The sequence below is a fragment of the Amblyomma mixtum genome, chromosome 2 (genome assembly GCF_055824585.1).
Source record: "Amblyomma mixtum isolate Tamu chromosome 2, ASM5582458v1, whole genome shotgun sequence".
NCBI classification, from domain to species: Eukaryota; Metazoa; Arthropoda; class Arachnida; order Ixodida; family Ixodidae; genus Amblyomma; species Amblyomma mixtum.
Window position 1 is genome coordinate 190,655,837 of NC_143013.1, and position 26,453 is coordinate 190,682,289.

General features: G+C 47.7%; 1 protein-coding gene across 3 annotated transcripts in view; it reads right to left on the reverse strand.

Annotated features, from left to right (window-relative positions):
- Nucleotides 1-1,547: 1,547 nt before the first annotated feature.
- Nucleotides 1,548-26,453, reverse strand: part of LOC149361888 (uncharacterized) — a 30,535-nt gene continuing 5,629 nt past the window's right edge. The window contains exons 2-4 of one of the 3 annotated variants that reach the window (XM_089572866.1): nt 25,084-25,532; nt 4,458-4,541; nt 1,548-1,748 (exon numbers count right to left, since the gene is read on the reverse strand). In XM_089572866.1, the coding sequence (XP_089428992.1) occupies nt 1,572-1,748; nt 4,458-4,541; nt 25,084-25,365 (543 nt within the window). In that variant the 5' untranslated portion in view covers nt 25,366-25,532 and the 3' untranslated portion in view covers nt 1,548-1,571. Of the gene's footprint in view, nt 1,749-4,457; nt 4,542-9,449; nt 9,802-25,083; nt 25,539-26,453 lie in introns of those variants that run through there. The other 2 variants (XM_089572864.1, XM_089572865.1) reach the window with 2 other exon arrangements.

The window sequence follows — 26,453 nt, forward strand, 5'->3', positions numbered from 1 at the left end:
TATTGTCCACACAGTGTTTCTGCAGAAAAAAATTTGGGGCTCCAAGCTCTATGAAAAGCGTGTTGAAAATGTCTGCGCCGTTTTCAACAGTCAACCTTCGAGCAGGAAACAGGACTTTTTGTCCCGATTTCGGTTTGGCTTGGTTTATTGGGGTTTAACGTCCTAAAGCAACACAGGCTGTGAGGGACGCCGTAGTGAAGGGCTACGGAAATTTCGACTACCTGGGGTTCTATAACGTGCACTGACATCGCACAGCACACGGGCCTCTGGAATTTCGCCTTCATCGAAATTCGGCCGCCGCGGCCGGGATCAAACCTGCATCTTTCGGGTTAGCAGCCGAGCGCCGTAACTACTGAGCCACCACGGCAGGGGTATCCTGATTTCGGTTTTGACATTATTGCCTTAGTGTTCTCCATATCAAGCTTGTTTTCTCCTACAATACCTGTGAATTTTTTTATCATAATCGAATTTGGCTTTCTTAAGCAGTTAATTTGTTTCCCTTTTTCTTAAATACCTTAATGCTGTTTGGTTTCTACTACTCAAAAATACTTGAGTGTTCTCTTTATTTTTTATTAAAGATCATAACTTATCCATGGAGTTCTTATATTTCTGTTTTGCTTTAGGGTTGTAAGGGGAAACCTGTTTTGCGAGATAATAAAAAGAGAAAGAAAAGCGTTGTATGCCTTGTTTGGCCCTAGTTCTTTTGTCGATATCTCCATTCACAAGGAGAGAGTCGATCGATGAACTCGCTCGTACTGTTTTTAACTGCAACCGTGATAAATAAGTTGTCTTTCGATGACGCAATTGGACTGAAACCCATGATAACAGGGCTTGTTTTTTAATTTGAACACTAAATTCCAGCAGGCATTCTATAAACTGAAAAACCTCTGCCACCCATCCAGAAGCGGCCGATACCCAAGAGTAGATACCGTGTCATAACACAGCAAGTTGAACACTGAATGAATTAATTCGCACCACTGTATCGGGTATTGTCTTATACTCATGGCTGCAACGTGCGTACACAAGAATTCCACCACCCCATTTTTTCTCTCGAAAAGCAGACAAGCACGCACATCCTAGGAGGAAGTGAATCTCATCATGCGATGAAACTCATTTCTTGCTATAAGTGATCGAATCTAAGTTATGCTGTATATCAGAGAAGAACCGAGTTATTTCATGAAACTTATTTCTTATACTACTTGCGTTTAGATGAAAGACAGCTGCCGGCTTTTCGCCAAGTTGATAGCATAAAAAAATCTGGGTTAATTGGTTCTTTTAGAGCAAACTTGTTTCGATAATGCATCGTTATCTGTTATTTCAGCTGAGCGAGGTAACCAGATTTCTCCTGAAATGCACGGCCGCAGTTAAACTGCACATCTTTCTTACGTCCTTTTCCCCAATTCATGTATGCTTAGGAAGTAAGGCTGAGATTTCTGGCACGAGCATACACCTCAGGTATTTTCTTTTATCAAAAAAGAAAAAGAAACCCGCTTTCGCAGACAACCTGTTTATTGGCATTGGTAAGTTGGTTACTGCTAATTCCCAATGCATACGACTTTTCATGGTCCACCTTAAGAGCTGGCTGCGCCTCGGATGCGAGGCGTTCGTATTCCCAGGCGGCGCAGCACCTCCATGGCCCAAGTGCGGCAGTCGTTTGAACCCTGGTCGTACAGGCCGCCGACATCAGACATCTCGTTGAGAAGGTTCTGGGTGCGTTCATGGGGGATTTCGTACCTCCCCAGGTGTGTCTGCAATGAGGGAATATGAAATTTTTTCAACTATTCTTTATCTGGCAGGAACTCTTGCGCTGGCGCTATTTTTCTTTTACTTTTAAACATTTTAATTCTTAGCCATTTCCTGAGCTCATTGCGAAAAATAATTGGCCACGACCTGGCGATATATGAAGAACGGCTGCACGAAAGCTGTTCGGGCACGTAAAATATTCCATCGGCTAATGAAACGGGCTGTCAGAAAGATCTTTTCACTGTGCACTGCAGTGAAAAAGGTTATAGTCAAACGTTGAACCCTAGCTATTTTCTTTTAGGCTTCACTGTCTCGGTGGCCGACTATCGTGGGAACACAAGCCAGGCCTGAGATTCTGCTCAAACCTGTTAACACTTCGGGTACCATTCAGTCTTGTTTGCTGTCAATGTGCATCTGCACAAAAATTTTTTTCAGGACGGACACACAGCAGATTCCCTCACAAAGTGAGTATTATAGCGACCCAGGTGTACAAGTTCGCTACTCTTTGCCGTATCACTAGAGTAAAGAACCCACGACATAGTAAATTCGGCTTAGAAGCAGCAGACTAAGCGTCAGTGATGTCTGTGACTCAGCGCATTAGCTGACAATATCTGGTTCAGAGAAGCCTACATAGCAAAACGCGCCTGGCTAAGTTTAGCATCAAATTTACATCCAGTTAATTGACCTAGAAGCGCTGTTTTAGGATCAATATTTTCAACAATGGACCTTCTTAGAGCGTAGTCAGTCCGGGTCAACTTCTGATGCATATAGAGGACTGATTGGTGTCCGCATGTGCTGCTAAAGAGGATTCAGTAACAAACACTTTTTACATGTATAAATAGCTACAACAAAATATTACAACACCAAGCTTAACAAAAATACCGCCAGTTTATCAGGGGCGAGAAAATCGACAAGAACACAGCTACGATCCCACCAAACGCGTTAATATCAGGAAGGAACACGCGGGTAATAACTGCACAAGAACGCTATGCGAGAAAAAAGTACTGTACAAAAGATTAAGACGTGTAACATCGAGCGACAAGGCAATTAGTAGAGTTTAATAGAGTGAGGAGAGACGGTGGCTTAGCTGCGGGGTGGCGAGGTCTGGTAGCAGGTAGCGCCGGGCTGCAGATGTTCGCTGCGGGGCAGATGGGGTGTCGCGGATACGGACGAATTGGAGCATCGGCCACGCGTCCTGGGGACCGCCGTCACCGCGCACTATGCGTCAGACCCCCACCCTGGCTCGCTTGCCGACCACTTCTGTGGCTGACCTCACTCACGTCTGTACGCACCTATTCCTCAAGGCCAACTTCTCGGCTTGCGGTTTTCCCGCCGCTGAGTTCTCGTCACAAACAAACAAAATCACAAGAGGCAGGGCGCCACCGATTCGCAGACGTCAAAAGGAAAAAAGGAAAAGAGAAACGCCTAAACACCTACGACACGTTTCTTCCTTTGTACTAGTAATTTTTTACGCTGCAGTTATCTGGAAGGAATTTAATCTTCCACACTTCTGAAAGGGATGAAGTAAGCAGCGAAGCATTGGAAATAGTTCCTGTAATGTGGCAAGAAATTATTTCCACAGTAGGCCAATATTTACTGCGCTCTTCGGGGTTCCTACTTAAGAAAGCTCGGGCTGTATTCTATAAGGATGGAACTGTCATTTTTTTTTTAATTTCGTATCCATTCGAGTTCTCTGGCATGGGCTCTGTTGTTGGGCAACGTAGGCGCAACTTCTAAGCATTCATGGGAAGCCGCCGGAGCACTGGCGCATTGACAATTGGACGTCACCATCGGCTGCATATCAGTTCTAATGGTGATCAGGTGCGTGTGATCAGTAGCGAAGGCTATCGTTGACATGGTGACACGCTATACCTTGTGATTTCTACGATGGGCCGTCATGCTGCCTGTCACGCTCACGTCGCGCCAAGTGAAATAGAAAATAATTAATTATTTATTGGATGCTTATATGGTGCTGCCGCAATAAAAGAGTTTTTGCGTTTTTCGGCGTCACTTCTGCGCGCTTTGTCTACAGGAAATGAACGGGGCAGAAGGGTAGTCGACTGATAAGGAACGACCTGAATACTTTCGTGAGTTCCCGCGCTAAGCTTTTATATTACGAGGCACCGAGGGAGAACAACGATTGGGCAGGCGTGGGCTGGCGCGGGCACTCTCAGTGGGAGAAAGGCCCATTGCGAACTAGAGGAAAATGCTCGTGGAGCTGCTTTTAAAGCAGATGTGCGCTAGATCATATAAGAGGTTAAGAACAAGTATATATGCATCCTGTTAAAATATTTCTGGAGTACCAGCATCCACACACAGCTCGAACAGAAACACTACATAGCTCTGAAAAAAAAAGGGAAATATTTTAAACCGAGGAACACAGATGCTAAGCGGCGATTTCAGCATAAGGCGCCCTTTTTCAATAATAACAGACATTTGTCTGCCTCTACTCTGCGAGGTTTCGCACTCTGTTCAGTTCCTATAGTTTTTAGCCTTCCAGGAGAGGAAGTTTATAGCTTCACCGGGAGGCATTTAACTAAAACGTTTGCCCCAGCCGCCGTTGACGCTCTGGAAAGGTCGTTTCTACATTAATTCAAGGCGCATAAATTTTGTCAAATAAACGAGCTGCCTCGATTGCTCGCGGCGTTTAAGACTTACAAGCGAGCACGTTCGGCGACGACCGCAAACTTCCTGTCTACAGGTGCCGTACTTACCTTCTCGGTTTTATCCATGAGGAATGGGTGCCTCTTCGAATAGGACATGGATGCCACCAAATGGCCGCTTGCGCCTCTGTTTGCCTGAAACACGATCACGTTGTCACCATGGCGAACGAACGCCACCGTCCAATGTCGGTACTTTTCGTCGGCGCACAAGTTGTGGCGAGACGAGCCTGATGAAAACGCTGAGCTGAAAAACCAGGCAATTGACGCGGCGAACCAAAACACGCCACGCGGGATGGCCGTGCTGCAGAGATACACGTCGCAAGACGTCGAGAAAGCCATTTCGTCGACGTCGCCGAAGGCCATCTTTTTCTTTATGGTGAACCGCGCAGTAACCTTCGTGACACTGAGTGATCACATGTGAGCAATCCGCTTCTTATGTTCAGTACTCTGGGTAATGTACTTGCAGACTCTTCCTAAATTGGCCGGTTCAACGCAAAATGGGTTGAGGAAGAGCACAATGCCTGCTGTGTGCCCGCCGTATAGAATGGAGACACTCAAAAATCTGCGCCTCAGATAGTATCAGATAAGCTCGCTGTCGGTCCAAAGGTCCAGACATTTAACTCTCGGCATTCCGCGTGTGACTCACCACACACGCACACACCCACCAATCTTGTTATCGAAAATCAACACTGAAGCAGGGACTGTCCAGCATATTCACTTTGAAGCCCAGAAAGATACATGTACAATCAGTGCACAACCGAGCAGTGCTAAGTCTAGTTTCGCGTGCTGGGTGCACCATCAGAGGACACCACGAGGGTAGTTGCCGCCGTTGCCCGCTACAGATTCGGTGCCAATATCTATCAGTTTCTTTGCTTCGGATGCCTTACATGTCCATAATCAGGCGCTGAGCAGGGACGTGCATTACGATAAAATTTTCTCGACAAAAAAACTGAGAAAAAAGCAGAGTAACTGAATGCAAACAGTACTTCCGCGACTCACGCTACAAATTAATGGTAGGATCATTGATGTGATATATTTGGGATCAAAGCGCCACAAATTATTGGGAAACCATCGTGATTTAACCGAGGCCTTTGAAGAAGACGTTCGAAGAAGGTCTCAAAGATAATCGTAACGAACGTGATATCTTAGTGTCTCTTGTTACTCCGTATTTGATGAGCATCACAGGGAACGTGATAGCCAGATATATGTGCACATGAAACATGTGCTGGGGCACGTGCCACGCTAGTAAAATGAACGTATTAGCGGTTGGGGCTTTTAAATATGTGTAGTTCGGGCATGTGCGCAGTATGTTTAAAAAACACAAAATGCGAAGCCTTTTTAAACACGTTCAGCAAAATAAAAATAAATGGTTTGGTTTATTGGGGTTTAACGTTCCGAAGCAACTCAGGCTATCAAGGACGCCGTAGTGAAGGTCTAAGGAAATTTCGACCGCCTGGCATTCTTTAACGTGCACTGACATCGCACAGCACACGGGCCTCTAGAATATCGCCTCCATCGAAATTCAGCCGCCGCGGCCAGGATCGAACCCGCGTCTTTCGGGTCAGCAGGCGAGTGCCGTAACCACTGGGCCACCGCGGCGGGGCTAAAAAAAATATAAATGAAAAGTTCAGCGCAAAGTACAAAGAAACAGCGACCCGATACTTCGAGGCCGGCTAGTTTCCTTCTTCAACGCTGACGAGATAGAGACAATAATTATGGTCGAAAGGTAGAAAGACTGCGTGGGTGATAGAAGCATGTGCTTTGTCTACATGTGTAGAGTACCCTCTTCCCCAAAAGTAACCAGTTAGTCGAGTCGGCGGCCGGAGCGTGCTTGCATGCAGCCGAACGGCCGCGCGGCGTCCTACAAAGCTGACTTTTGTTCCGCGACTGCGAGTGCAAACCAGCATTAACTGCCCTTCGCCCTTGCTGTCCTTCCTTGGGTGATAAGCAAGCGGGTAGCATTGGCAACAAGCTGTTTTTTTATTTATTTCATACAGCAGATCATCTTACAGATCCAAGCAGAACAAATACATATTAGATAACACAGATACACGGGCAACAAGTAAAATGAAAAGAAAAGCTAAAAATAAAAAGGCATGCAGGATGGCTATGCGCTTACATTTTATCGTGTCAAAGAATTCCACTCACTGATAGTACGCGGGAAAAAGGAAGATTTAAAAGTATCAGTTCTAGCAAAGTACGGGGTAAGTGAACCGGGGTGATGGTGACGTGTGATGCGTGTAGCTAAAAACGATAAATAGGGTGCAGGATCAAGCGCCAGTTTGTTATTTATGAGCAAGGAAAGAAATTCTCGTCGAATATTTTTTCTTCTTACCTCAAGAGGTTGGATACGGTTAGATTTTATTAGCCCAGACGTAGAATCAAAAGGTGAAAACTTAGAATAAATAAATCTTATGGCTTTTCTTTGGATTCTTTGAATTTTCTTAATATTGGTATTAGTATAAGGATCCCGCACCACGCATGCATATTCGAGCTTAGGCCTGATTAGTGAGTTAAACGCGAGAAGTTTAACCTAAGCGCGCCTTCGGAGCGCTGTCATGCTGGGCGAAGACGCAAGCTTACTGTAACCAGTTGCAATCGCAGCCAAGGAGCAGCGGGCAGCGCCGAGGACCTCAAAGTCGCTGCTCGACTGCGAGCCCGTCCCGGCCGTCGACGTGGCCGCTCGATTGCCTTTGGCAGAGGCGGTACACGCATCACCTCAGAGATAGTCGCATCCTTCTCATAATGACGACGTCGCGAAAAAAAGGGGATCACGCATTTGTCGGCGTATTGCTTGATTCGGACAGGTAAGCTTAAAGTTAAACTGTCTTTGGCCACTAAGAGAGGTCGTTTGGTTTGATACATGCGAGTTTAAACTCCCAAAGCAACTCAGGCTATGAGGGACGCCGTAGTGAAAGGATCCGCAAATTTCGACCACGTGGGGCTCTTTCACGTGCACTGAAATCGCACTGTACACGGTCCTCCAGCATCTCGCCTCCATCGAAATGGGACCGCCGAGGCCGGGATCGAACCCTTGACTTTCTGGTCAGCAGATAAGCACCATAACCACTGAGTCATTGCAGCGGCCGTAGCGGCACATTATTATATGCATTTATTTACAAATTGCTGTGAACACCAAGTCCAAGCAGCGTGGGCATAAAAAGTAGTGAAATAAGAAAGAAGTAAGAGCGCAAGAACAAAAAGGCACAAATAATAGAACTCCTTGGTTAGGCCTCATGGAGAAATGGTCGAGTTCTCCGATTCCAGACAGATGTGAGTGGGGGAAACAAAAATGTCTGTCTGTTTTAGCCCACATGGAAGATAGAGAACTCAGTTGGTAACGTCGAGATTGTCTGGCAGATAACGGCGCTAAGTACAATGAAGAGTCCAGACCGAGCTTGTTATATCATAAGAGAAAGAAATTTTTTCTTTCTTTTTTCGTTCGAAGCTCAAGTCGTTCAGTGTTGTTAATTTTCGTTAGAGTGATCGGAGAGTCAGTCGTTGCATAATTATTTACGATAAACCAAACAGCTGTTCTCTGTATTTTTCCAGATTTTTATGTCAGATTTAGTAGTATATGGGCTCCACCGTATGCATACATATTCGAGTTTAGGCCGTATAATAGAAGGGTAGCGAAGCAGCTTAATGTTAGAGAGGGAATTTTTCAGTCTATGTGTTAAGCAACACAATTTACGATATTCAGAGGAAGAAATATTGATAAGATGCAAATTCCACGATAGATTGCTTGTTATTGTTACAGATAAGCACCTGTAGTAAGATATCTGTTCAAGAGGAAACGAACCTAATTTATATAGTTTTATATAGTTTTATATAGTTTTATATAGCTTTATATAGTTTGTCTTTCCGCGTCATCGGAAGATACACACTTTTGTTAGTGTTCAGACCACGCCCCATTGGTCGCACCAGTTCAAAACATTCTTCGCAGCGTTGTTCAGATGATTCTGATCATCCTTAATCGTACATTCTCTGAATGGAACACACTCATCGGCGATCAACTGGACATGCTCTTTCACTACACCTTCCAAAACTACGAATGGTTCAGGAAGCCTGCGTCGCACTTTCAATACGAAGGCTACAGGTATAGTCGCGTTACACTCGCAGAGTGTCACGACGCAGCTAGAATATCTTGTGGAGAAACGTGAGAAGTGCCGCCAAAGAGGAGCAGTGGAATGCGCCGACAATGGGGGGAAAGAGTCAACACGACGCCGCGGTTTAGTTTCGTGTTCTTCGGCCAAAGCGAGTGAACAACGGTTTGTTTTTCGAAGCTGGGGCGAAACAGAAGACGACGAGAGGACCGCGGAGATAGACTGGCGCTGTGCATTTTTTCCTTATTCAATGCGGCTGGCTAGCCAGAGCGGGTAGCAGCAGCGCGCGCGTTTTGAAATGGTATTCGTTTCTTTTCGTTGTAGTACCTTCCAGTCTGCACTGAGTCAAATGCCTTCTCGTAACCAATGAAGGCTCTGTATAGGTTTTTTTATATTCTGCGCATTTCTCTATTACTTGAGTGATAGTGTGAATATGGTCTAATTTGGAGTATCCTTTACGAAAGCCTGCCTGATCATTTGGTTGATTGAAGTCGAAAATTGGCCTATTAGCGATTACCTTAGAAATTTCTTTGTAGGCAACGGACAGTAAGCTGATAGATCTAATCTTTCACGTCCCTGTCTCCTTTCTTATGAATTAAGGATATGTTATCTCACCTTACCTCACCTGAGCGTCGTGCAGGCGTTGCGGATTAAGGGTGTAGAACTGTGTTAAGTGAAAATATCTGGAGATATCTATAACGACTGCACAGCTGCCGTAGTCCTCCATAATGTCATCAATAAATTCCAATAAGCAAGGATGTAAGGCAGGGAGACAAGATCTCGCCAATGCTATTCACCGCCTGTTTCTGAGCGCTGCAGACTTCAAAATGAACAGCCAACTTGCCCAGTCACCTACCCTCATACAACAGCTGTATCTTGCCGGTACTCACCTATGGGGAAGAAACGTGGAGGCTAACGAAAAGTGTTCAGCCCGACGCAGAGTTTGCAGAGCGTTTATTGTAAATGGCTTCACGTTATACCAGAGGATTGCGTCTTGACGTCCACTACTCTCGATTGTTCCTGCGAGCGCCGCCAGCGAAGATGAGCGCGCCCAGCACCCCTACGCCCAAGGCCACGAGGCCCCCGACGGCTAGCGGCTGGATGACGTCGTTGACGACGCTCTCAGCATCGCGCTCCTCTGAAGGCGGTTCTATACCCAGCTGACGGAGCAGGTCTTGTGCCCACTTCTGACAGTTGTTGGCTGTCAGGTGGTAGCGACCTGAGTCGCACATCTTCTTCATGAGCGTCTCGAGGAGCGACTCCGGAATACGATGCTTTCCCAGGTTCCTCTGGAAAGAAAAATGCAAAACCAGATTGCGAGAGGACACTGGGTAAAAAACGAATTTTCTTGCGTGCCCGCCACATAGCCAACTCAATAAAGAGCAGAATAATTTGGAGAAAGCTTTAAACACTTATCCATGCTTATTTATTTTAAATAAGGTACAATCCACTACATTGAGGTCCGCATGCCCATGATGAGAGAGACAGCCGCACTATACCACACCACAGAGAAGTGCCAACACAACCCAGAAGTTCTAGTGGTACGCAATACCACGAGGAGCATTGGGAGGTAGCGCTGTCGAGCTGAGAACCCGAAGATCAGCTTGAACTGGTCGGTCGGGACCGAGCTGCCGCCGCCGCTGCAGGAGTCCTGGACTAGGGACTCCACTCATGAAGACTCCCAAGACACTAATGAGTAGTGCATAAGCGTTTTGTCTCTGTCTCTCTTTCTAGTTCCCGCCACAAGATAAGAACTCCTGGCGTGAAAACGAAAAAGGACTCCACAATTAACAGCTGGAAGTGAATGGAAGGCAGCCTACCCATAGGAGTCCTAGTAAAGAAAAATTGATAGCGACACTTAAGCTCCACCTTAAGTATATGATACGATGAATTAATGAGTTGATGCCCATATATATTGGTCATTCTCAACTTTACCTTTGTACGTTCTTGTTAGTTCTCACAGCACTCCTTCCGCAATGGTACAGCGGCTAAGCCGTGCACCACTGCCCTGCTATTGCAGGTGCTTCCACTGGTGGGTCTTGTGCGACCAAAGTTGCTCTTCCCAAGCAACCTATCGGAATAAGTCTGATTTAACAGCCACCTGCTATTCACTGATGAGCTTGCCTTGCTACGCCACTCAGAAAATGAACTGCAAACCATGATCAAAGAGTTAGACACGCAGAGCAGAACGGTGGGCCTAAATATTAACTTGCAGCAAACCAAAGTAGTGTTTAAACGTCTAGCAAGAGAACTGCAGCTCGAAGTTGGTAGCGAGGTGCTGGAAATAGTCAGGGAATATGTCTACTTAGGGCAGGTAGTGACCGCTGATCCGGATCATGAGAGTGAAATAAGTAGAAGAATCAGAATGGAGTGCAGCGCATATGGCAGGTTCTTTAGTTAGTTAGTTATATGGCGTTTTATGGCGCATAAGCAACTATGGCTATCATGCGCCAAACACAAGGTTAGATGATTTCATGTTAAGTGTATAGAGGTTACATAATAATAGATTTAAAACATTGGCTTTATTTAGAAACTTACAAACAAGTGAAAACTCGACAAGTGTTTGCTCGCCTAAAAGCAATGCGGGATGAAATGAAATGTGTTCATTGTAAAATACCGAAAAAATTTTTTTTCTAAGTTCTTCGAGATGCGAACAAGAAATTAAAATGTGATTTACTGTGGGCTCCTCACCACACATTTCACACAGAGGTTTGTCTTTTTTTGTTAATAAGAAGTTATGGGTGATATGTGTGTGACCTATGCGTAAACGACATAAAATTACTTCGATAAAACGCTCTTTATGACGGCATGATTTCCATTCTTTTAAAATGGGCTTTATAGTATGCAGCTTGTTGTTTCCTTCATTTTCCCAAGAAGCTTGCCACTTGGCTCTTAGTTTGCTATGTACTAACTTCATGTAATCCCTAGGAGGCAGATTCACATGTTTTATTTCCATGGTTCTGGTCTGTGCAGCACACAAGTCGGCTCTCTCCTAATTCGCAATTGGTGGCGAGGTGCTGGAAGTAGTAAGAGAATATGTCGACTTAGGGCAGGTAGTGACAGCTGATCCGGATCATAAGAAGGAAATAACTAGAATAATAAGAATGGGATGGAGCGCATATGGCAGGTTCTCTCAGATCATGTATGGCAGTTTACCGATATCCCGCAATAGAAAAATTTAAAACAGCTGTATCTTACCGCTACTCACCTATAGGTCAGAAACGGGGCGGCTAACGGGGCGGCTAGAGAGTTAAGCTTAAAGGTTCACTGAAGAGGAATCTGAACTTGTCTTTTTGCCGCGGGAACTCGATCTACACGTTCCGAGCTTTCTAGAAGCCTCGATTTATTGCCCTGTGTGGCCGATTTCCGTAATTAAATCGAATTAACGTCCGGCTCCCGCCTTTTTTTTTTAATTCTCCCGCGTACGATGGGCGGAGTCGACCAACGCGTGGAGGGCCTTTCACCCAGTCGCGTGGCGGCTCGCCGCTCTGCCATCGGCGGAATAATACGTAGTAGTCCGTAGTAGCAAATAGTCCGCGCGTATTTTTATTTCTGCGCGCTTATTTTGCGGCTATATTCTCTGAAAATGAAACTATTTATTCACGGAAACCTAAAAAACAAAATAAAGTGAAAGCAAAGCCTCCACGGAGCTGGCTGAAAGGCACTTCACGCGTTGGTCGACTCCGCCAACCGTACGCGGAGAATTCAAAAAATAAAGGCGGGAGCCGGACGTTAATTCGATTTAATTAGGGAAATCGGTCACAGAGGGCAATAAGTCGCAGTTTCTAAGAATGCTAGGAACGTGTAGATCAAGTTCCCGCGGCCAAAAGACAAGTTCAGAATCCTCTTCAGTGCACCTTTAAGTTGAGGGCAATGCAGCGAGCTATGGAATGGACAGCGCAGCGACTTTGCTCACGAGCGGGTGGGCAGGTTTTAATTAAGCCACATAGCCACGTGACCGAGGCGGATCACCTAGGTTGCTTCTGTGGCGGGTGGCCACCCCGACCATCCTAATTTTCGCTCACAACGCCGACGCTGGATTTTCAGGGTAACTGGGCTTTGACGCTATCCAGTTAAAAACAGCCTCTGTGTCACTACATGTTGATATCGAAAAGCACCGAAAAGATGTTAGCGGGAGGAGGGCTTTTCAATGAGAGATCGCGCGAGCATGTCCCTTCGATGGTTTTATTCAGAACGAACAGAACACGTAATGCTGACCGGCCACAGGAAAGTCGAAATCCACACAGAAATCAATACCGAAGGATAGCTAGCAACCTTGGGCAACGCTCGAAGGCCTTCGAAATCGCGATAGAGTCCCACGCTGCTCCGTTCACTCGATAGCCTATTGACACGATGGTCATTGAAAGGGTCCAACGTCGCAGCGCTCAATGGCCTTTGGGTAGGCGGGCGTTTGCTTCGAGGGCCTTCGAAATGCCCATGTGACAGAGGGAGGGAGGACTTATCCGTGTTCTTTGAAATAAAAGAAATACCGAAAAATAAAAGACAAAGTGAATGAAGATAAATAAATTATAAAGAACAATGGCATGCAAAGATAACCGCTGGCTGCAGAAAGGACTCATTAACGCCATCACTCCAAACCCTTAAGGCGGAGTTTAAGTGTGTCCAGAATTTTGTTTCTCTTGACAGTACGAATACTACTAAATGAGACAATGCCTTTATTCATGTCATGCAGGATGCTTATCTGTTAGAAAGTAGACTTAAGCAAGAAATTATTTGCAGTACCGGCTTAGCACACTACAGAGAACCTGGTTGCTGGGCAAGGCGTCATCTAAGCGAAAAGGATGCGCTGAAAATTGCTTTTCAAATTTGTAGTTTAGGTTTTAACGCTGTCGGCGTCACCACCGACGACGAAAAATGGCCTTGCACCGTTGCCAATGGAGACCCGGGGCACAGACCAGCGCCGCGCCGACGACACCGGCGCCGCCGACTGGAAACGTCCACCACCCTAACGCCGTTCGAAACCGACAAAGCGCACACCTCTACTTGTAGTGGTAACGTTGTGCTGAGTGCAGCCGAGTCGGACGAGGTGATAACAATGACGCACGTGACAGGCCAAACCGTGGGCCAGACGATGATTATGTGCGCTACTTCCGTCTTGCGATACATTGCGCATTGACCGCGCAAATAGGCTGACGAAGTGAGGTGAGCAAGCTTCAACGGTTGCAGTTGGACGACTGGCATTGTGTGCGCATCGACGGGGATCAACCGTACGCCGCAAAACTGGAAACTATAGGTAGAAGTCGGCAACTCACACCGCAGAGACTTCCGATAAGCACTTCTCCTGCGCTCAATTCTATCTCGTTTGCGCTCCACCCTAACCCTGCGCTAACCCTGCGCTCCATCCTAACTACTTGCAATAGCAAAAATCTGGTTTGGTTTGGTTAATGGGGTTTAACGTCCCAAAGCGACTAAGGCTTTGAGAGACGCCGTAGTGGAGGGCTCCGGAAATCTCGACCACCTGGGGTTCTTTAACGTGCACTGACATCGCACAGTACACGGGCCTCTAGAATTTCTCCTCCAAAGAAATTCAACCGCCGCGGCCAGGATCGAACCCGCATCTTTCGGGTCAGCAGCCGAGCACCGTAACCACTGAGCCACCGCGGCTGCTAGCAAAAATATGGCTGCCTTCCTTTTTGTTTTTCTTGTTGTCTCAAGATTCATTTTGCTTCTGTTCATACAGCGTGTAAGTTATTGAACGACCTTTTTTATCACTCCTATAAGGTCGCCCGATGTGGCGTCGACAAAAAAATGTAATTATTTTGTGGGATAACATGGTGCAATTTTGACATAGACCAAACCTGCGCGCACGCTTGCGTACGTTTTGAAAATTTCGCATATGATCTGGTCGCATGCGATACTGCAATAGTGAAAGGTAAAGAAATGTCTTTGTCCTGCAGAGCACGTAATTGGGCTGATGATTATGAAACTGGTCGGCATATTAGTACAATGTCACTCAGGATAAGGAGTTGCGTGATATTTACCGCACAGCAAAGCGACAAGGGCTGCAGTGCACGCGTGGTTCCCGTCGTGTTCCTGCAGTACAGGTTTTTGAAGAAGAACTTTCCGCAACACACCGGTGTGTTAAAGACGATGCCAACATTGCAATGTCTACATCTTTTATTTTGGTTTATTGGGGTTTAACGTCCCAAAGCGACTCAGTCCATGAGGGACGCCGTAGTGAAGGGCTCCGGAAATTTCGACCACCTGGGGTTCTTTAACGTGCACTGACATCGCACAGTACACGGGCCTCTAGAATTTCGCCTCCATCGAAATTTGGCCACCGCGGCCGGGATCGAACCCGCGTCTTTCGGGTCAGCAGCCGAGCGCCGTAACCAATGAGCCACCGCGGCTGGGCTCTTTTCTTTTCGTCAGTGCTGCAGTTAGACCTTTGGTTTTAAACGGGCGACTTCGCGAACGCGGAATACAGTTAATGAGATGCAGAAAAAAACACCCCGACACGAACGCAATGCTTAGTTTCCTTTACATTATGTGAAATTGGATGAATATATGCTGAGTACGGGGCCAAGCTTCCCTTTGTATCTGGAAGTAAACATTTGCATACATCTCGCCGTGGTCGCTAAGCGGTTATTGGGATATTCAGCTGCTGACCCGAAATACGCCAATTCGATCCCGGCCACCGTAGTCCCATTTAGATGGAGGCGAAATTCGAGAGGCTTGTGGACGGCGCGATGTCAACTGTTAAAGAACCACAAGTGGTCGAAATTATCCGGCGCCCTCCACTACACCGCTCCTCATAGCCTCTGTCGCAAAGGCACGTTAAACCCTGTAAAACCAAAAACCGAGCATTAGCATACCTAGCCACGAAATAAATATTGCTTGACAGCAAGCAGTAGTGTCCGACTTTCGGCCTGTCTCGTACCTTTTTATGCGCTACTGATGCCTCAAGATGGTCAATCGCCAACCAGATCAAACTGATTCGATCACCCGGTAGTTCCAGTGTCTCATTAAAAGAACATATTTGCAGCAAACCCAACTTCAGGGGGCCCTGCGTAGTCTGGCAAGATGGCATGAATGGCGGTCCACGCATAGCTCGTCACTTATGAATGTATGGGTGTTCCTTGCTTGTGCCGAAATTCACGCTGTTTTGAGGGGCTGAGTCGCGTCTTTGAAGCTGAGAACTTAATTTTAACATTTTTTCGTGCTTATTGTGTGTCGAGATTGTTACCACTAACTTCTTGGTAGCAATCAGCCGTGGGCACGTCGATCCGACGGCATGTTGCGTTTGAGAACACGAAGCTATCTGGGCCGAAAAGGGGTAGCAAAATAAGTCGTAATGTGAATGTTTGCCACGCGATCACACAAAGATAAATATTCTTTAGAAAAGATTCGGCCTAGAGCATGGATAGAGTGTTCACAGTGCATTTTGTCCCGTGTATTCCAACACAATTTTTGCGGGATTGATCGTGTCGGCTGCTTCTCCCGGTGTCTCGAGTTTGCCTGTGCTAACACTAATGCCGAAATTGCAACCCTGCAGGAAAAGCTCAGAAAGGATAGGTGGAGGAGGTAATACAGTCTAAGTAGTGTAATACATACGTGGGCGTGTACCGTGGCATCGCGAACGTTGTTCGCCAAAAGAACGCGTGCTGCGTAGCCCTTTTTCCTTTGCGTATCCATCACAGCTATGGAACACTATATACTCGTTCTCGAGCGAGGGCCTCAGGTGCTCTCGCTTACGCCGGCATTCTGCTCAGAAGACCGCGAGTAAACAGGGGTTCACATGTAACTTGAATGACATACGTCGAATCTCATGCGGACGGAAGCTAAGAGTGGCAAAAGTCAGTTGCCTTCATTGTGGGCCTGCGAAGGCATAGTCTGTTCTTTTATTTCTCTGAAATTTCACGTATTTTTTGTGATGAAATTGAAGACAATCATTTTCTTTGATTTCGCTTGCCAACCCCTCTGTGCAGGTATTGGATTTGTATGCACTTTTAATTTTTATTGGCCATGAAAGCAGAGTGGTTACACACCCTCGTTCTCTGCCGAGCCTTCCTTAATGAATAATTTTATTCTGAAGCTCTTTCTGCAAACCCTAGTGCTCCTTCATTTACAGCTAACAGTTTTAACTTCTCTGATGGTGTTTTTTGTTCAACAGTGCAAGGCCTCTCTCCATGCCCAATATTTTGCTGGAGGTTTCTAGGCACCAAGTTAAAGAGCTCATGCAGAATGTCGGAATACATCCTGAGGCATGTGTGTGGAATGTACAGCACCGAGAGAGCGGCAAGAGACGAATCGAGCTTGCGACACGCGACATTTTCTAGATTGGTTCACATACGGGCCACTTTACTGTAAGTGTTGCTTATACATCTGCAGTCTGTGCAAATCCTCTTCATGCAAATTTCACATCATGAATTTACCTACTCCTACTCAAATCCTGAGAAGCAAACCTATCTGCAACTTAGCCATGGCTGCTTGAACCACCACTGTTTAATACAAAAATTGCAAGAAATAAAACCAAGGCCTTGAGGCGTGCATGACAGGTATCTCTTCACATCAAATCCCTTTCATAAGGTGGTCTCCTGATGGCATTGTCCGTTTCTCACATGTGCTGTGGGGTGCGATTGATAGTTTAGAGAGACCATGTGACCAAGGAAGCTGCAAAATTTTTGCAAAAATGAAGCACAACCTGAATGGCAGGCAGGTGATGCAGCTGGCTGAACACCATATAAAAGAGTCCATTTCGCCTATCGCTGTTATGACTGTTTTAGCTGTATGAGCGTTGTTACGTCTCGCCTTCGTCGTGGGGAAGACAACGATATGGCAGCGGCGAAACGCCGACAAACCCCGAGACGCGCGTTGGGTGAGCACCTGGATTGCCACGGAAGCCGCGTCCGTCTGCCCGGTCGAGCGAGCGTTTCCCCTACACCGAGTGTGAACGCGCGTTCGAAGTGCGCGGGAACTCCGCTCGAGGACATTCCTGCGTCTGTGCGATGGCATCGTTCCCCCTCTCCCAGCGCGTGACGGCGGTGTGATCTCTCGGGAGTAAGTGAGTGCGTGTGTGTCTGTGATTGGTGCCAGTGAGAACTTCCTTCCCCTGCAGGCCCGGTCCCCTTCTGGGGACCCTAGGGAAGGAAACTCTTAAAAACCCCGGCAGCGGCACGGCCGAGGAGCTTTTTTGTCATCATGGTCTTCTGATGAGCTGTCGTGATGCAGCGTTCCTGTAGAGCTCACTTGTAAATATGTGAATTCCTGTATAAAGTCCTCTCTAATTGTCTTTTTCCAGCAGCCTCGTCTCAGACGTCCCTCATTCTCTCTCCGGCACACGACCATGCTACCTCGTATGTGACAAACTGGTGTCAGCGGTGGGATGCTGCTACCTCGTCCTTAACAAACTGGTGGCAGCCGTGGGATGCGAAACATCGGACGCCAGAGGAGAGTTGCGGACAACGGGACGCTGAGCAGCAGAACGGCGAGTCGGGGGCAGTGCAACGAGCCCTGTGTGTTGACTGGTTGCCTGCAGCGGAACGACTGCGCTGGATTCTTGGCTGCGAGGTTTGGTGAGTGCGGGACTTTCTTCTGCTGAGTTTTGCCAGGCTTTTGTTAGTGTCAGGAACAGAGCTGGTAATTGGGTTGTCGTTGCTGCTGGGTTAGTTGCAGCAAGACAATAGCGGGCAGTAGAGAAGCAGCACTCGGAGCAGCCATGGATTTGAAGACGTTGCGCAAACCAAAGTTACTGGAGCTTGCGAAAGAGTTGGGTCTGGAGCTATCAGACAAACTCAGAAAACCAGAACTGCTGAAGGCTATTCTTGCGTTAGAGGCTGAAGATGACGGGCTTGCGGAATGCCTTGAGACCATTGAGGAGAGGGAATTGGCAAAAAGAGAACAAAAGGAACTTGAACGTAAAGAAAAACTAGAGAAAGAGGAAATTGAACTTAAAGAAAAACAAGAGAAAGAGGAACTTGAACGTAAAGAAAAACAAGAGAAAGAGGAACGCGAGCGTCAATACGCATTGGAAATGAAGCGTCTCGACATAGAGATGGAACGCGAAAGACAGCTGCGGGAACAGGAATACGAAAGAGAGATGCGGGAACTCACGCGTGAACTTAACACGATAAGAGGAATGAGTGTGCGATCTCGTTTAAGTGTTCTTAGAAAAGGCGAAAATTTCAGAGCTTTTCTAGAAAATTTTGAAAGAATTTGCATGGAGGAGCAGCTAGACGAGGATTATTGGCCAGTTGTGTTGATGGGATTCCTCCCATGTGAATCTTGTAATGTCTGGGCGAGGTTGTCTGACGAGGATGCCCAAAACTGTGCAATAACTAAAAGTGCGCTCCTCCGATACTTTCGTATTCCCGCGGAGGCAGATTTGGAAGGCCAAATTGACGGTGATAAGCTACACCGCGATAGTGTCAGGGACCGAGTTAGAAGCTCCGCTCAGTCGCCGGATGACACGAGTGCTGTGCAGAAGTGGCGGCATAGGACAGGTTTGGTCCAGGAAAGAAAGACCACTTCGGCAGCGACGACCGATGAGTTCGGTCGAAAAGCTAGCGAAGAGTGCAGATCCACAAGCCGTGAGGGCTCGGGGGATAATGTAGGCACTAAAGCTAGCAATGAGGAAGAGTGCAGATCCGCCAGCCGTGAGGGCTCGGGCGATAATGTAGGCACTGCTAAAAATAAGGAAAGGGGCAATGCGTTGGTTTTGAGCCCAGAGAAGCATGCACTTTCCGGGAAGGAGGCTGATTGCTGCGATCGAGAAGGTAGTACCCAGGACAATAACGCTACGTTAGCCGAACAGCGTCTCATAGTTCATGTTCCGGACAAGAGCGTTAGGGTAGTAGGATCGATTAGCAAGCCTCAGGAGAGCAAGTTATGCTCAGCAGGAGGTAAAGTGCTGTCGGGACAGCTGGCTACTGCGACCTGCGGTGACTCACCGAAAGCACGAGCCGATAATTCGAACTTAAGGGGGAAATACGGCTCGGTGCTGCGTCAGCGAGAAGATGCGGAGGGTGAGGACACCGCGAGAAAGGGAGGCGCGCAGGGTCGTTCTGCGAAGGCAGTTTTAGGAAAGCGGCCGCGCTCAGAGAGAGCCAAGCCAAGGGGTAGACCGCGGAAAAAGGACGAGGGACGGGCCCAAAACATTGTAGGGGTTAAGGCCGGTCAACAACGTAATCGTCGGATACTGCCACCGCGGTACTCCAGACGCGACAGGCGCCGAAAAAGGGCCAAGCTGACTAGGCGTTTACAGACAGCGCGAAAGCCACCTGATCCATTGTGGGGACGCTGCGGTAGCAGGACGCGTAAAACTCGCAGCGGGCCACAGAGGAGCACGCACAGCTACCGCACGAAAGAACGTCTCAGAACGCGCTTCAGACGAAGGACATTGCGGAATCAAGAAAGGAGTTCTCGTAGGCGTTTCCTTCATGCGCGACCGTCAACCCCTCGCTTTCAACTGTTCAGACGCGGCTCAGGTGTTGGAGACGCGCAGCCGGTGTGCGGAACAAATCAATGTCGCGTGGCGTCTGGGGCTCGCAGATGTCAAAGCGGAGTTAAGCCCTTCGATTTTTGTGAATTGTCGGCTGCTAAAGCCACTGTTGGTGTGCGACCGCGCAGGGCGCGGTTGAATAATAGCGACCCCTTTGAGCCGCGGCACGGCTCGTTAGCAGCGGATTCCGAGGATGTCTCTGTTGTTTGCTTTTTCTTTTTTTAAACCATTCCTGCAGACAAAAAGTTTTGCAGAAAAAAAAGTTTTGAGCAGGAATAGGTTTCCGACGCGTTGTTTGCATTGAAAGCGCTTCTATTGAAATTGTTTTGAAACATGCACTAGTGGTGCCCATGTGTAGCAGCGTCCGCTGACACGCGAAGTGCTAGAAAGACGGGCCATTATAGGCCACTAGCAAAAGCGCCTGGAGTCGCTTGATTTTATGGCATTAGAAAAAATTACTGTGACGTTGGCTTCGATGTTGAGCTAAGCTTTGCATGGTTATGCAACGTCACGGCAGTATCCTCCCATGCACAATGAAGGGGAAACAAGTGCGTTCTTAATTGTTGTGGTCATTACGAATCGGAATACTTAACAAAAAGGGGAGTCTCAACGGTAACGCCGATGGCTTACGTCGACGTCCCTAGCGCAAGAGTCAGCATCATAGTTGCATGCAGTTTGCTGGTGGTTTTTTTCCTGATATAGGATTTTGAACCTATTGGTTTTGTTTATTGTTTTAAATTGAGATGCGCTTTGTGGTGTAATGTGCCGATCTGTGGGAGTTTTCTGAGTGCTGCTGGACCACTCCCAGGGACTAATTGTAAGAGGGAAAGAGCCTGGCATTGCTTAGTGGGGATTGTGTCGTGCTTGCGGACTGAGCGGTTAGGTTTTCGGCGTGGCTCTAACGCTAGCGGAGCACGAGTCACTTTGCAGTGCCCTTTGGGAACCTGCACATGCAAAGGAAGACTTCGAGGTGCGCTGAGCTCCAGAACCGCCGAGAGAGAACCGACTCCGGTTGAGACCAGCCTCAAGCGACATCCCTTCGGACAGCGGATGCTGTCCCCTGTCCATCGGGATCTCCTTCCCCCGGCGGGGCAGTCTGTTACGTCTCGCCTTCGTCGTGGGGAAGACAACGACATGGCAGCGGCGAAACGCCGACAAACCCCGAGACGCGCGTTGGGTGAGCGTCTGGATTGCCACGGAAGCCGCGTCCGTCTGCCCGGTCGAGCGAGCGTTTCCCCTACACCGAGTGTGAACGCGCGTTCGAAGTGCGCGGGAACGCCGCTCCAGGACATTCCGGCGTCTGTGCGGTGGCATCGTTCCCCCTCTCCCAGCGCGTGACGGCGGTGTGATCTCTCGGGAGTGAGTGAGTGCGTGTGTGTCTGTGATTGGTGCCAGTGAGAACTTCCTTCCCCTGCAGGCCCGGCCCCCATCTAGGGATTCTAGGGAAGGGAACTCTTAAAAACCCCGGCAGCGGCACGGCCGAGGAGCTTTTTTGTCATCATGGTCTTCTGATGAGCTGTCGTCATGCAGCGTTCCTGCAGCTCACTTGTAAATATTTAAATTCCTGTATAAAGTCCCCTCTAATTGTCTTTTCCCAGCAGCCTCGTATCAGACGTCCCTCATTCCCTCTCCGGCACACGACCATGCTACCTCGTATTTAACAAACTGGTGGCAGCGGTGGGATGCTGCTACCTCATCCTTAATAGCGTGCATCATGTGGCCGCTGCATTTCAAGCACTTAATGACTTATCGATGAAATGTGCACGGCGCAAGTCATGTCACAGTTCCTCCAGAAGGTAAGGTGTTGCGCATTCCTAGTTGACACTGGCTTTCACACCGGTAGTTCATGAACTATTAAATCGTCACTCACCATCCTTCAGCTTAGTATAGTGTAGTGTGCATCCACAGAAATTGTAAATTAGGGCCACACTCCACATAACAGTTAAATCTTTAAAGTATACAGTGAAACGCCACTAAAATGAGTGCCTCTTGATCAGTTAAACATTTTCAGGAGCCTAACGTCCACCACACATTGTATCTGCAGGCTTTGCTTTGGTTGCATAACTTAAGAATGACTGATGCTGCCAAGAAGGATTAATGCAGCTTTATGAAAGCCCATATGACTTTATGGCCATCGACATTTCATATCTCATTTAGATATTTAGCTTATCGCATTCAAACTAGTCGCTGTTTGTACTCTCTAGCTCTTCAGGGATCCACAGGAACAACATTTTTTTGTAAGTTCTGAAGAACCAAGAGGAATCAAGGAGTTTTTATTGAATGACTGAAACAAAATGCATACACATATATTTGGACCGAGCCAATGAGGCTAGTCACCGGTCCAATACAAAATAACATGCAGGTCAGTAGTCGCAAACACAATGAAAAAAAACTAATTTTGTAGCCTTGCTTCGATTCCCAGGAATTGTCTCTTGCATGTCAGTTTGAAATTCCCAGCATGCTTTATGTAACTGATGAGTTTGGCTTGCTTGTTCTCTCTAATTCATTCACTTGAGGTTTGACTGTGCCTGGATATTCAATTGCGCTAGTGGAGGTTGGTATGCATTTTCTGCACTTCGGTTTAATATGGGCGAAAATGTTTTGCAAGTTAATGTGTGTGATTTCTTTGTAGTGGTTGGAATAGTTGGTTGGTTTGGTTTGTTGGGGTTTAACGTACCGAAGCAACTCAGGCTATGATGAACGCCCTAGTGAAGGGCTCCGGAAATTTCGACCACCTGCGGTTCTTTAACGTGCACTTACATCGCACAGTACACGGGCCTCTAGAATTTCGCCTCCATCAAAATTCGGCCGCCGCGGCCGGGATTGAACCCGCGTCTTTTGTGTCCGCAGCCGACCGCCGTAACCACTGAGCCACTGCGGCGGGGCATTGGAATGGTTGAGATAGGCGAGTGCCGTAAGATGGCAGTGCCATTTTTCAACAAAAAATTCCACTTCTCATTTATCGTGAACACTAGTGTCAATTAATTATCTACTCTGGTGTTTGACGCGAATGACATCACTGACTCTGAATGGTACTGTTCGCTCCCTGCTGAGAACGAGGAGAGGGCGATGATGTGTTTGGCACAGCGATTTGAAGTGAGAACTTATGGGTCATTTTTGTGTGGTTTATAATAAAAAATATTCAATTCATAGTGTCTATGTAAGCACGCTTACTCGTGGAAAAACAACAAAATTCCTTCTCGGCCCAAGCTCATTGTAATGATCTTATGTTTGAGGCAGGAGAACACTGCTGTAAAAATTGAAAATTAACAAGTAATATTTATGTATACTTCAACTGGAAGTGAAGGCATAAGGCACGAAGCGCACCTCCACTGGCGGTGCAAAGATTATGCGGGTACATGGCAGCGAGTACCTATGTCAACAACCTTGTCGGTGCGTGTGGTAAAGCTTCGCATTTGATGCAAGCTCCACTGCGGAGCAAGCCGTAAGACATGCTTGTGAGTTACGCCGCATGACTCAAATTCTTGCCTTCCTCTGTTCATAGCGCTTTGTTATTATGCACAACTCGGACATTGCCACACTTACTGCTTTTGACTACTAAGTCTTGGGCAGGAGTAAACTAAAAAAGTGAGACTAGCGCAAGAAGCAATATCAAGAGAAGTATGTCAGATGCAGGAGCATCATAATCTACAGTATGTCGCTATCACGGGGACGCTGTAACATCGGTGCCTTGTTATGACAGTGTGCAAATCTACTCAAAGGAATTCCTGACGGCCTTCTCAGCTAACTAGTTGCTGAGTCTGTGTTGCTTATTAGTCAGTACTTAGCAGGTTTTAAGAGGAAGTGGGGCTGGGCATGATTGTTAAGTCTCCACAGCGTGTGGCTGACGCATGTGGACGCACATCAAATCTTGAAGTAGCTCCTCCATGCCGACATGGCACCCTCCTTGCGAGCGAGCAACGCTTACTTCAACCTTCGCGTCTCTGCTTATCAGCCGCTGTATGTGTGACCATGGCTCCTAGCCCTGCGGCCTTCGCGGACCTCATTCGGAATAACGGCACTTGTCGCGTTGGTCAGTCGTCGCTTCCTTGCAGTCCACGAAATACAAAGACGGGGTTCATGTTTTAAGTGCATAAATATTACAGTCCGGCGAGCGGCGCCGAATAGGCGCACGATCGCGCAACTGACCCTTGTCGACTTAACGCGCGTGGTCCAATATAGAGCCCTGTGCCACTGGCCCGTTGAGAAAAGATGCGGCGAAAAAAGCCGGCAATCATAGACTGCTGCCCTGCAAGTGTTTAGCGATAGGTTTAACTTAATAGCACGATCTTGAAGTGCGCTCTGACCTCTGCTGTTTCAGTTTATTATGAGTGCCAACATTATGATAACAAAGGCGAAGAGAAGGAAAACAGCTGCGCAGGAATTTCCCACCTTAGTAACTTTGGGAGGAGATAAGAGATACTAGAAAGGACGAAGTCGTACCACTATAACTGGCGGAAATATTACTATCGGTGTGCCTGTTTCCAGATTCGCAACGTAACACAATACGGCCAATCCTCCGACGCCGATCGTTACAGAACGAAAAAGATTTATAAAAGCGTGAGTCACTACGTTGGCACGAACTGCAGAACGGTGCTAATTTGGTTTCTTGTTCGCTTTTTTCGGTTTTTGCGGCTCTATGGGCGTTTTGCTAACGTGTTTCCGTTAGGCTGGGGAGGGGCGTCTGCTTTTGAGCCTCCACTCTTCCCTTTTTTGTCTGCGCCGCCAGGTACAGCATGGATTGGTTAATTCTCGAATAAACCGCTTCGCGGTGGCTCTGTGGTTATGGTGCTCGGCTGCCAGCTGACCCGAAAGATGCGGGCACGATCCCAGCCTCGGCGGTCGTATTTCGATGGAGCCGAAATTCTAGAGGTCCATGTACTGTCGGATGTCAGTGCAAGTTAAAGAACGCCAGGTGGTCGAAATGATCCGCAGCCCTTTACTATGGTCACCCTCATAGCCAGAAAAGTTTTGGGACGTTAAACTCCACAAACCTAAACCATACGAAAACAACATAGAAAATGTAGGAGTCCGCCGGTTTCTTTAGTGAATCCCGATAAAATGACTTGCCTCGTTGTTTAGAGGTTTGTCTGGCCCCGGCACCGCTCACCTTGTAGGTGTAGGTCTCTTCAAAGGCTGCTCTCTTCTTCCAGTATCGGCGGCCCGTCAGGTCCCCTGCGTGGTCCATGTCGGCGTCGCAGATAAGCACCTCGTCCTCGCCGTAGTCGAAGACCAGCAGCCAGTGCTTCTCCCACGACTCACCGCACACCGACCGGGACGTCGAGGCGAAGAGCGAGAGGGCGTTCAGAGCACTGCCCACCGAATCCCCCTGCAGAATGGGGGTGCTGCAGAGGTAGACATCGCACAGGTCCGAGTGCGGATAACCCGACATGCCAAAGATTCTAAACCACGTCTCTCGATGTGGTGAAGGCCGGGAACCACGTTGTGCCCCGGCGGCTAGCGCCTTCTAGTCTGGTGAATACGAGCGGGCGATAGATGCCTGCGCGCAGCCTCAGAAGCAGGAACGTAGCAAACTTGAGCCCGACTCCGTGCGCTTCTCTGCAACTAGAAGGAAACGCTGATTACTTCTAGGCCATTTTGCTGCGATAACGTAGGGCCGCTCCCCTCAGCAGTGATACGCAGTGCCCACCTAAGCCAGACAGCCATTCCCTTTGGTCGAACTGCGCGGGCCGTCTCTCCTCCAACAATAGACATGATGGTAGAGAGTGGACGCCAATAGAGTAGAAGGCAAAGGAAGATTAATTTGTACGCGTTTGTGTCATTTCAAAGGATTTTTTTTTGTTGTTTAGGCTTTGTATGATCTCTGCACCCTAATCCTACCCAAAATTTGTAATACAGGTCGGCATTGCTTGCTAAATAAAATAAAATGTTCTGTGAAAAATCAGAAATTAGTGGGTTAGAAATGCGACCGCTGAATGGTGAAACTCCGGCGCTTTCAGCGGAAGGAAAGGAAGTGATTTCCGGAAGAGTGCCGTCAAGTGGGGATTATGCAGAGTTGCTGCAACTGGCGCGTCGGCATCCGCCGGTAACTTGATATCAAATGTTCCGCCATTTCGGCATCGCCGTGGCGCCCAGAGATAAGTAGGAAAGGAAGGGGTGTGAACGAGAGCACGATGGGTATGTGCCAATAAGCCTGAGGACATCCATCATCAGAGCACGATTCCGCTTTGCTTAAGTTCACTGGGTGTAAGGAAAGAGCAGATGCACAGCCATAAAAACACGTAACAAGACACAGTGTCAGCATTGTTGACGACGTGAATCGCCCGTCCCTTCTTCAGTGTTACTTGTGTGTTTCGTGTCATGTTTGCGCTTCCCTCTTATGTTTCAAGCATGGCTCTACTGGCTCAAACGCATATTTTAATTTTAGTCGCTAGCGAAGCCATAATAACCCCGCTAGCGTCTCGCATTTGCACGCCGGGTTCGCCATACTGCGAAGGTTGTTATACGCTTGAGGGACGC